A 12,266-nucleotide genomic window follows, 5' to 3' on the forward strand; every position below is an offset into this window, starting at 1 on the left:
CTGTGCACTTTGGATATTTTGCACTTTTATATAGGCAATAAAACCATTATCCTGCTACAGTATTGGTCACAAAGCTCTGATAACATACTTTATCAAAACACACACACAAACACATTTGCATTGATATCAGACATTTTTATTTTTCCCAGATACACAGAGCAGTGCTGCTCACTTTGAATCAATCTCATACAATTCAGAAAAGAGACAACAGGTTTACAGCTCTAATAAAGCCACAGCACAGAGATGAAGCAGCAGCTCTTACAAGAAATAGCTTTTCGCAGGATTGGTGGTGCATGGAATAAGATAGTTAAAAGGATTAAAGAGGTTTAACATCACTGTAAGCTAACATATATCTCTGCTTTAATTTCTCATGTTAATAATAAGTGTTTGGATGCGTTTGTATTTCTCTTGTCCTCGTCTTCTCCACCTCCTTTTAACGGAACTGAAGTGGACTCACTCGCAGGCCAATCACATCCTTACCAATCTCCGTCACCTAGAAAATAAAGAGAAATGAAAGGTTATGAATAATGAATAAAATGACCACTCACTAATCCGTTTCTAGTGACAGTAGAAGCAAACATCAACCAGGAAGCCCCTCACTAATCCTGATGACACAGATGACTTAGGCATTTCTTTGCCTTTTTACTACTTACTCCTGTATGTTGACAAATCCGTCTCAATACAAGTGATAGTGTTTCATGACCCGCAAATCAAAAATAAAGATCTACACATATGTATGACCATTTGTGTCACATACCTTAAGATATATGTCAGTATTCTACATACATAATGAAGTTAATTACCTTAGTAACATTTGTCACTACTACTGAAACTATTTTCCCTCCACACCTCAGTGTCTCTGATGCTTGAATGCATCCTTTCATAAAGTATGATTATATTATTTTGAAGACCATGTCATCTTGACTGTGCAAGGCTTTCCAGAGGCCCGACCTACCTGTGTTACCCTGCAGATCTGGCCTTTGTACGTAGGGCAGTAGCAGGCTCCAGACAGAGGGCACTTCTCAACAGGACGTCCACGGTACAGAGGGACGAACGAGGCGCCGCACAGGTCAAATGGATTGTGGGGGTCATAGTTCAACTGGTGGGCGTCTGTCAGGGTCTTCTCACAGGCTGCCAAAATCTTGCGGGTCTGAATGGTGGGAGAGATTTAAAATGATTTAAGAGATGAGAAAAACCGTATAGTACTGCCCATCTAAAACAAAAACACGCCAAATTAAGCTGTGGATGTCGCACAACCAACCTGCTGTGCAACATCTGGCTTCGGCCCCAGCTCCAGCAGGCGCCGAGCAAAGCTGGCAGCCGTCTTGAAGTTTCGCAGTTTGAAGAAGAGGTTCAGAGCTGTGCGCAACACCAGCACCATGTGGACTGGCTGGAGATTACAGTGGGTGAAATAAGCAGCCATCTGTAGGGAAAACACACATAAGAAAATTAGGCCTAAGGAGGAAACTGAAGTATGAATGACGATCATTTCTAGACTCATTTGGACAATGAGATATTTTAACAATAGCTTTGACATTGAATCAAGGTGACGTCCGCAAGCCACAGGTATTTACCTCACACAGCCTCTTCTGCTGATCCAATGTGTCTTTAGGCAACTTCTTCCTCTCGGTCTCCATGGTCAGACCCACAATGTACTCTCTGCAAATTGTGATCAGCTGCTGGGCCTGAAGCACACACAGATACCAATCACACAGCGTGTCCGACACATTCATATATTTAGGAATGCATGCCATATAAGCAGCTCCACATGGGTCTGCATGACAAATTTAAAAAATAATACGTGCTGCATTTGATTGCAATTCACAGCAGGTTTGGTGCTCACCTCTGCAATCTCCTGCTTGTTATCAACCACCAGCAGAGGTACAGACAGCAGGATGACTCTGAAGCGCTCCACAGCCTCCTCAAAACGCCCAGATGTAGTCAGCTGGTAGCACTGCTGCAGGCGAGCAATGAGGTCGGAGAGGCGGAGGCCCACGGCAGGCAGTCCTTGCTTTGCGCCACAGTCCTAAAAAATAACATTTGTATATTTGCACATTTACATTCACCCAGAGGAACATACTGTGAATCTTATTTTCAGATGAAATGATGCGCTGTACCTTCCAGTTTCTCTGGGGATGGCCACGCAGGCAGGGCAGGGAAGGCAGGCCCAGGTAACAGGTGCGGCCTCGGGACAGCGTCTGCGTGAACAGCGACTTGTAGGGGTCGAAGTTCACAACTCCTACTTGGTCGTGGAGCAACTGTAAACGGGAAACATGAATTAACAATTCAGCCCCTGTAATCCAATTGGTGCTTAACCACACCTCAGGCAACATGTTCAAAACTGTAAAAAAAAATCATTATCAAATGATGTCCATACTCTCATGGCCGTTTCGAAAGAGCCAGCCAGGATGTGGTCTACTGGCAGCTGGGAGTTGTTGCACCACATCTGTGTGGGACTCATGCCCTTGGTCGGTGGGACGAAGAAGCCGTCTTCTGCTCCTCCACCGGCACCAGTCGGAATGTCCTGATGGTTGGGAAAGAGACATTTTAATTTCAATAGCAGAAATTCTAGCGTAAGCGCTGTTTTATTGATGGTGGGGTTTGCAACGATGTAGCTGCTCTCACCAGCTCTGGAGGAAGGTCCAGGTCTTCCTCCACTTCCCAGCCTCCTCCCTCCTCTTTTATCCCCCCATCTTCCCCCAATCCTTCCTGGGCATCCATGAAGCCATCTGAGAGACAGAGAAAGACAAATATCACATGATACACCAGTTGTGTGTTGATGATCTGGTCTGTAAGTGACGCTGAATGTACCTTCGTCCAGTTGAAGCTCAGCATCGTCTCCCCAGCCCTCGCCTCCTGGGGCTTCCATGTCCACGTCGGCAGCCATCTGACCTGCCCTCCCTACAACAGGAAAACACCTTTCTTACTCCGCCAAAGACAGCTGCTACAGGTTTCAACAACTTATAATAATATTTTAATTCTAGTTTTCAACAATTGGAATACTTGACAAGTGATCAAATAATCTTGACTGAAAGGAAAATGACACACTGTTTATTTATATCATACATACAGTTTATGTGTCAAGACTGATGACTCACCCTTTGCAGCAATGGCTCCCTCAAAGAAGCCCTTTGATACAGTGAGCAGAGGCCAGTTGGTGTCCAGAGGGTTGATGGGTGGAGAAGGTTGCAGCAGCTCTGCATTGGGATCAACCTCTGGCACCTACAAGACACAACATCCACCATTATTTTAAATTGAAGCTATTTGTGCGACACTAAAAAAATAAAAACTTTTGAGTGCACTGCTTCTGTTTCAGACTACATATTATGGTTTTCCATGTTGTGTGTATGCAGGTACAGAGGATGTTCTCTCAACATACCGTCTCTTTTTCTGGGTCAAAGGTCTCCTTTAGTGCCTCAGCCTCTTCATCCAGCCCATGAGTGGCTGCAGTCAGGTAAGCTAGGGACTCTGGGGGGGAAAAAAGCACACAAAGAGTTACACAGGTTGGCTTCCTGTTCCATAGTCAATCGTTAAAAAAAAAAAAAACACTGTTTTGGAAGCACATTTATGGAGCTAAATGTATGGACATTCATTTAGGTGATTACTAGGTGAGCAAAAACACAATGATTCTTAGTTTCAGATGATGATACAGTAATGACAATTGTATTCCATTTCTGCTAATAGGTCCTCTAAAATCCTACACACTGGACCTTTAAACGTCAAATATCAATGAATATGTGATGAAGGGGACAGTTGAACTCACTCTGTCCACAGTTCTTCAGGATGCGGACCCTCTCACTGACATCTCCCAGGTAGAGAGCTGCCTGGTAGTGACCACTCATGTCCTTCCTGATCTCAGCTTCAAACAAAGAGTATAAGATATAAGTTCACCATCATAAAAGACATACAAATCAAATCTTTGTTCATTCAAAATGTTTCACTGTGTGTCCAGCACTCACCGATCTTCATCATCTTGCGCAGCTTGGCCAGGTTGCCAGTGATGAGGTAGAGGAAGGTGAGCTTGTCAAAGTTCTTGGTCCTCTGGTAGCACATTTCCACAACCTGGTGGTGACCCTGGAGCAGTGCTGCTTCGCCCAGACGCTCCCAGCAGCTGCGCTCATCCAGGGCCTTGGCTGCCTCCAGAGCAACCTGGGAGTATGGAGAAAATCTTTTAATAAGTGGACTTGAACCTGGGTCTCATGCAATCCAAACATGAGTTTGATGAGCTGAAATTGTTTGGGAGTAAATTTTAGCTAGTAAGAAAATAAAGCAGCATTATCAACACGTTTGTATGACAATGTTTGTCCAGCAGCAGCTCACCTCGATGTTTCCACACTCCAAAGCCAGACTAAAGCGTGTCTTCTCATCTTTGACAAAGTGCAGCGCCACCTCAGGGTAGCCCTTCTTCTGCAGGTAGGCAATGATGGACTGGCCCACCAGCTTGGCATTACGCACCATGTGGAGCACCTGAAAGGACAACGAGAAGAGGAATGTTATCCAACATCTGGGAATAAATGTTTGTCAGTACAATGTTTAAGAGGTCAAGATGTTGAGAAATGAAGATTAGAAATGCAAAATCCTTATAACAACCACATTACTTCCCCACACTGTTGCATATTAAACACAATATTGCCAAGAAGCAGGTAAAGCACACTTTCATTAATCACACACCCACCTCATCATATTTGCGGTTGACCAGGGCCAGTTTGAAGCGGTACTCTGTGGGGTCAATGGTAAGGACGCGTGGTCTACACTCCCTGTCCAGGCAGTAAACACTGTTTCCTCTCACACGGGTCACGTAGATGGGCAGGTCCAGGGTCCTGATGATGCCATGATCACTGCAGGGACACACAATGAGAGTACCATATGAGATGCTTCATATCTAGTGTTACAGGTTTCCTTGTATGGGGAAGACACTGCTAACATTACTTTATTTTTGGTTTTCATATATCACAGAATATATAAAGTTAAATATATGGTCTAATGATATGTGTGAACTAATGAAAGCAACAGAATCAGACATAACCAAACATAACATGTGCTTCTGGCTTTGAACAATAATTAAAAAAAAGTTTTCATTTTTTCAATCAGGTCAGTGAAGACACTGAGCGGAAATGTATGCTCACCCAAGTCTGGTACATTTTATCTTTATGAATCTACACTTCCCTGCCATCTCATAAAGACCATATGCTGTTCTACATATCTAGTTTGCTTTTCACAGTTAACCTAGGTTGAGTCTTGTGGTCCGCAACAAAGCGGAGGCAGTTTAACCGCATGATCACAAACTTGTGTCAACGACCGTGTGAAATGCTTTTTTTAAGCAGCACATACCCAGAAGTGAGGGCGTATTTGATGTGGTTGGAGGTGGTGTAGATGAAAACTCCGCTCTCGTCCCACGCTCCACTCTTCACTCTGATGTTCTCGTGAATGTTACACAGACTCTCCAGCTTTCGGTTGCAGATCATGATGGCTGAGGAACGAAAGCAGGATCAAAGGAGAATTAGAATGATTTGATTTAGCTTTTTTTTTAAATATAATTATTATAGATAAATCTCAGGTGTGAACTTCTGGTGGACTACCACATATTGATATTAGCCAATAACAGGATAATTTTCATGTCAAATTAATTTAAATCATGAATGGTGCGTTAACCATTATTCAGAAATGAATCCTCCACAAACTAAATCGGTACAACACAGCATCCTTTTTCTTGTGTGAGTAATTTGGACTTTCAAGCACAATTTGATGCAGAAAAATGAGCAGGAGCTTTTCCACCTCGGCTTACACAAATGTGTTGGTTTTGCTGCACTGTAGTCAAGTGTACTACAGTTATCCCCAGAAAATTATTTTACCAGCCTCATGATAAGCATGTGTGAAATCTAAATTAGTGCCCGTTTCAGAGCCTCAGTCCTGGCAGCACAAACCAATTTAGAGGACAGAATGAAAATATTGTGACACTGATAAGTATCCCTGTCTGTATGTGCAGATATCCATCTTATCTACCCACCATGTTTAGCCAGCAGGGCCACGTGGCTGGTGTCAGCACTCCACACCACGTACTTGACCTTGGCAATCTTAACCGTGGCCAGAGAACGTTTCTGCTGCACATCGAAAAGTGTGACGCCATCTGCATCGCGGAGCAGCAGTGAACCTGTCCCGGCGTAGAAGATCTCCTCACAGCTCGGCACCTGAACTTTCTTCACAATTTCATTCTTCAGGTTCTTGATCAGCAGCTGCAAAGGAGAGGGGAATGTTATTAGAAGAGCTGCTATCAAGTCAGATAACGAAAACATTGAAATAAGTCAACAATTTTAAGGTAAAAACACTAATACTACCATAATAATTGAATTGAGTGCAATTTTAAACATTTTAGAGTCAAAAAAAGTTCCAGTTCAGATCCAGTTTCAATTGAGAAACCTAAAATCTTTAAACAAAGACGTCAAAGGTCTGACTACAATTTGAATGATAATTTCCTCACTTTTCAAGATGAAATCCATGTCAAATTATTGAACAAAAAAAAAACAATTCCCATACTTTCTAGAGCTGCAAATGGACTTACAGAGTGCATGCGGTCCAGGACGGCAAACCTGTTCCTGGCCACCCAGACTGCTGTCAGTCCAGATGACCTCTTTCCCTCCGGTGCTAAGAAAGAGGAAAACAGTATATTTAAAAAGAGATCCAAATGGGGGGCATACATAACAACTTACAGTGTTTCAAAGTAAGAGCAATAATAAAAGCAAAATATGAGGAAACAGCATAACTTTAGAGAGTTATTTCTTTACCATCGGGGTTCTGAGAGTCGCTTTCTTTGGGAATTGAGTACAGGTCATAGGTGCTGTTCTCCAGGTTGGTTGCCCTCTGCAGGAGGTAAAGGGTGTTACATATATTGTTGATGACTGTAGCTATAAGTGAGGTATGAACGTGTTTTGACAGAGATTCTTACAGTGCAGAGCAGGACAGCGTTCTCAGCAGGGTTGTAAGACATGCTGAAAACCGGGAACTTAGACCCACTAGGAAAAGAAAATACATAAAACATGGGATGTTACATTCACTAATATCCATATAAATCTGAAATCTGACAGAATGAGGAAGGTGGATGCAGAAACAACAGCACACAGAAAAATGAGCCACCTGCGAAGCTGCATGACAGCAGTGTCCTTGCTGCTGTTGAAGTCCAGCTGGCGGAGGAAACGATCCTTGACGTAGTACAGCATGTTACCGTGCACGGCGTACGCCGGACGCTCACGCTCCAGCTTGAACACAATCATGCCGCTGTCGTGACCTGAAGGACACACAGGCAGTCTTTTAGTGAAACAGACACATATACATAAAAAGACACCTGATGTTTAAATGTGCAAGTCCCTCTGCCGCAGCTGGAGGGCGCCATATTTACTGAAATTGCATTTAAGCAGAGTAACGTATTTTGATGTACAGCAGTAACTAAATTGCCAGCTGTGAGTGCCATTTTCACTAACATGACAAAAAGTATTTTGAGGCAGTATGATTTGAAAATGTTCATACTCTAACACCAAAATCAGGAACTGGATACTTTGAAGCAGATAATTAAACTCCCTTTGACTTTGTTAAATGTGTACAGATGCAGACCAGTGTCACCACTTACCAGCAGCAAACAGGTTGAGGTTTGGGTGAGCCCCCAACACCCAGAAGCGATCGTGGTCCCGGCGGAAGGTCTGCACCCCAGTTCTCTTGGACATATCCCAGACCCGGATGCTCTTATCCTCAGAGTTGGACAGGATGAGCTCCTGTCGCGGGTGGAAGACGGCACAGGACACGTTGTTGTAGTGACCACGGCACGTATCCAGCTCCCATGCCTTGGACTCTGGACCGCAAGAGAAAGAGACCAGAGAAGAGCATTGAAAATCAGACTAATATACCAGCAGCTCAATTAAAAAAAGAATTGGAAGGAAGTAGGGAAGATGCTTTACGTGGAAACACTATTAACTATTGAACAGACGATTAAAGTCATACCGTTCATTCTCCAGATCTTGACCTGCCTGTCGTCAGCTCCAGACACAATGAGAGGCATCGTGGGGTGGAAGGCAGCCCAGTTGACCCCACGATCGTGACCCTGGACACAGATACACAATATCATGTCACACAAGGCAGGCAAAGAAAAAAAAAATCTTAAGAAAAAATAAAAAAAACACTTTCCAGCGAGCCACACCTTGGCCAGGTGAACAATCTTTAGTTGCTCATCTGCCAAATTTAAAGATCAATTCACTCAAACAACACCATGTCAAACTGAATATAGGTGTGAAACTCACTGCTCACCTCAAGGACATGCTTGACAACAGCATCCGAGGCACCAAACAAGTCAACACCAGAGATGCCGCGCACCTCCGTCTCCACGGCGCCCGGAGACAGGTTCTTCTTCCTCAGACCTGGAACCAATATTCAGGGCATCGCGTGCAAGGAAGGAGCCATATTCATGTTACACAAGGTACAACCACAATACACAGAAGGAAGAAAAACATGATAAAATATTGAAATATGAAACAATATAGGAGAGGAGAGGCAACAGGGGGGGATTATAAGAAGGGAGAGCTGTTGGACTACTGAACACACACACACAGGGCTGAAACACACCAACACAACCTATATTCTCTCATTCCCCACAAACTTGAGTCTGGAAACAATCATGGCTGTAATATGTTGATCGGGTTAATAAATCACTCATACAGTAGAAAATCCAAATGAATTATGATTTGATTGGACAGCATTGAAAGATACTGATTAAATCCCAGAATCAAATGAGATGAGGAAAACATTGAGAAAAACTCTGCTTGCATTCATGATTCCTGCCCATTAAGATGATGTGGCGAACAGATAGTTCAACAGCATGAAGAGATGACACAGGGGAAAAGAGATGGCACTAGGAACCCGTGTGCAGGAGCGGATGTTTCCAGGGAGAGCATGGGATAATGTGGTCACAGGGAGCAGGTGGACTAGGCTGATGTGGGTGGGTGGGTGGGTGGGTGGTGGTGCTTCAAATTTCTGAAGACGTGCTCTGATGGGGCGTTGGATGTCAGTAATAAGAGCGGTTTTGTTTTTTAGAGCACAGTCTCATGCAGTTAAAAGAATCTGACATGTCACAGGTATGGGTTAGGAATGAGGTTGATAACGGTTGCTGCAATAAATATAAGCACTGTTATATATTTCATGTTATATTATGAGTATCAGAGCCCGTAGTAGAAATGTCATGCCAGGAGTAGAAGAAAACCATACCGAGCTTACAAAAGACACTTAGTAGTTATGGTTGTTTTTCTTGATGCATTTATACCAATGCAAAACAAAAAGGTAGAATAACAGTATGGGAAGTAATATGGACTTCCTATAATTGAAGTATGAGTTCAAAGTGAGCTTTACTTTCATGTTAAATGGATGCCGTGCATGTTCCATGATGAGTCAAGCTTGTATTTTCTATGCCCTGCTGTAAAAGCTGGATGTATAAATGTAATCATGCTCCATGTTAGAAAATGTGAATGCAAATGAATCCACAAGACAGGAGATAGTCACAGAGCCACATCGTATGCATGTTCATATGTAAGAAAGTGATAGAAGTGAAATGATTAATGGTTTGGTTAGTGAGAGGAGAAATCAGGAAGCAAGAAATACAATCAACAAGCATAGATTTAAAGAACATGCAGAGGCACAGAAAAATCTCTCCTATTTCCTATTTGTCTTTTTTTCATCATCTTACACCTCTAAACTTATTTACAGAGCTGCATTTCATTAACAAAAACACTATAAATTTGTTTTAACAAAAGATCTATATCCTGAATGGAGAGATGTTTCTGCAAACAGCCCATAGAGATTTGTCCTCTACAAGTCAGAGAGGAAGAAGAGGTGGTACAGGACTTTAATTCATCCTGTTCCTACTTCTTCTTCTTCATCCGTCATACCACTCTACCCTCCCACCCCTTCCTCAACACAGCCCACTGTCCTCTGGTCAGCCATCCCTAGGCCCTCACCGGAAATATCCCACACTCGCACAGTCTGGTCCAGACTGGCCGACACCACCAGGTCCTCAGCTGGGTGGAACTGGGCGCACATCACATAGTGATTATGGCCGGTCAGCACACTGTGGAGGAGGGGGAATGGAATTCAGAATTACAAAACAGGTAATCTTAACGCTTTAATTATTACTCCTGCTTTTTGGTCTACGCCGACACGGTTGGGATGGATCCATCTCGACGTGGCTGTGCCTGCTGCCATGGACTACTACTGTTGATACTATTGCTTCCGTTAATGCCACCACTATTGTAAATGCTACTACTACCAACACCAAATGCAGTTGGAACCCAAGGGCCTGGGCTGCATGAGATTTGTGCCTAAAAGCCTATTAAGGCAGTTTTTTCTCGCCACTGTCGCTGTAACGCTTGCCCCTGGGTGATGTTGGGACCTTGAAATAGTATTAACTCTGGAAATCTTGAGCGTATTCTAGTCCTGCTCAATGTGTTAAGTGTCCTGAGATGACGTCTGTTGTGATATGACACTATAAATAAAATTGAATTGAAATATATATATATATATATATATATATAATTTTTTTTTTTTTTTTTTTTTACAGTGGTGGGTGGGGGGTTGCATGATACAATTTGTAGAAGATATGAAACCAAACTTAAAAGACACAATGTTATATTCTTCTGTATACGTTAAGAAAAAACGTGTGTCTGTTACCAGACACAGGTCCTGGACTGCCAGTTCCAGATGCGAATGGTCTGGTCATCTGAGGCACTGAGAATCCAGGGATACTCCTATAGAAAGGGAAATTGATTAATTAAGGAATTAGTTAATATATAGTTAATATATCCTCTTCTCTTGAATGATGTCTTTGAACTAATTAAAATTAGTGATAAAATAGATAGGAAGCAGATGTATTTTAAAGTATTTTCATAACAACTCACATGATGGAAGAAGGTGGTTCTGATGTAGTCAAGGTGTCCAAGGAGAGTGAAGAGACAACGTCTCAGTTTGTAGTTCCAGACCTGGTTCAATTTAAAATATTCACTCAGTCAGCATGTATAACATATTGATGCAATCTACCATTAAACATCACATCTCTCCCAAATTTAAATATTTGAACTTAAAATACTTTAGTAGATCCGCTTCTTTAGGCCAACTATGCTTCATGACTTCATGAGTCTCACCTTGATTTTGTAGTCATCTCCTCCAGAGACAAACAGAGGCTGCTGTTTGTGGAAATCAATTCCTCTGACAGGACCTGTGGACGAAAACAAATCATGTAACTTACATCACATATCTATCTAATAATATTCTACATCAGCCACATAACTGTCTTACCATCATGCTCGTCAAACTTGTCAATCAGCGTGCACATCCGGTAGTCCCACAGCTGGATGACTCCGTTGTGCAAACTTGCAAGGACCCATGGCCTCTTCGGATGGAAACTCAGGCCTGAAATGTAAAACAGCTGATCAGTTATCTCATTACATCAGTTGAAAACACTCAAAGACTTCAGCCGGTGGCAGGCCAGCTTAGCAAATGTTATATAGCAGCAAGGAAACCATGTCAAGTGATCAGGTTGAGCTAAATACTGTAAATCAGTTATGCTAGCAAACGTTAGATAGCTAAATACACGTAGTGTTTAACATCACCAATAACATTAGAACACAACACATGACATGAACAATATAAAGGTGGAGTATGCGATAATACATTAATAGAATCGACTAGTCTACAGACATTTAAAACGATAAATAAGTGAGCCGGGAATAACGTCATCTCGCTAACGTTAGCATCCAAGCTAACTGCAGCTGGCAAACTCTTACCTTTAACACGGGCCGACTTTGTTTCAAATTTCGTTAACATCGTCACGTGACAATAACCCACGTTAGCCCTTTGTTAAAATTCAACTCCTCACGAACGACAAAAAGACCTATAATACTCAAGACTGTTGAACTCAGGCCGCCTGCGATGGAGGTCGCCTTCGCCCGTTTAGCCGAGTCTCCTTTTTCCTGACACGTAGCCCGTCTTGTCTTCCGGTTTTGAACAATAAAGTTGTGCAGTGAAAATTTGACGCAGAAAGCTCCACGGCGGCGACAGATAGAAAAACAACACATAGAACTGAACTGACAGGAGCCCTGCTGACCTTATTATGACAGTTACTCCAATTACTCTATTTCTACAGTGTGTTTATAATCGACGAGGCACAAATAGCCTTCTCCAGGTGAGAAAATACAAGGACACGTTAGTAGTCGTTCTGGAGCTTTCGGTCATATATT

General features: G+C 42.7%; 1 protein-coding gene across 1 annotated transcript; it reads right to left on the reverse strand.

The window, feature by feature from the left end:
- Positions 1-114: 114 nt before the first annotated feature.
- Positions 115-12,006, reverse strand: copa (COPI coat complex subunit alpha). The gene is made up of 30 exons (XM_084008306.1): positions 11,814-12,006; positions 11,326-11,439; positions 11,172-11,245; positions 10,929-11,009; positions 10,702-10,778; positions 9,993-10,102; positions 8,293-8,402; positions 7,990-8,089; positions 7,622-7,840; positions 7,132-7,282; positions 6,944-7,010; positions 6,783-6,858; positions 6,560-6,642; positions 6,008-6,233; positions 5,332-5,470; positions 4,676-4,838; positions 4,321-4,467; positions 3,960-4,149; positions 3,764-3,859; positions 3,380-3,468; positions 3,099-3,222; positions 2,812-2,901; positions 2,626-2,729; positions 2,378-2,524; positions 2,118-2,258; positions 1,844-2,026; positions 1,575-1,685; positions 1,262-1,423; positions 956-1,150; positions 115-493 (listed from the first exon to the last, which is right to left on the reverse strand). Exons 1-30 carry the CDS (start codon positions 11,851-11,853, stop codon positions 434-436), a joined length of 3,669 nt encoding a protein of 1,222 aa, XP_083864432.1. The 5' UTR covers positions 11,854-12,006; the 3' UTR covers positions 115-433.
- Positions 12,007-12,266: the final 260 nt, after the last annotated feature.

This window comes from Eutrigla gurnardus (genome assembly GCF_963514095.1).
Source record: "Eutrigla gurnardus genome assembly, chromosome: 4".
NCBI lineage: Eukaryota > Metazoa > Chordata > Actinopteri > Perciformes > Triglidae > Eutrigla > Eutrigla gurnardus.

Bases quoted from the DNA above. Each gene is read 5' to 3' on its own strand.
- copa (XM_084008306.1), bottom strand. From the start codon at position 11,853: ATGTTAACGAAATTTGAAACAAAGTCGGCCCGTGTTAAAG. The intron at 11,440-11,813 runs GTAAGAGTTTGC...TTTACATTTCAG, and splicing joins AAAGTCGGCCCGTGTTAAAG to GCCTGAGTTTCCATCCGAAG. The intron at 3,223-3,379 runs GTATGTTGAGAG...TGTGTCTTGTAG, and splicing joins TTGACCCAGAAAAAGAGACG to GTGCCAGAGGTTGATCCCAA.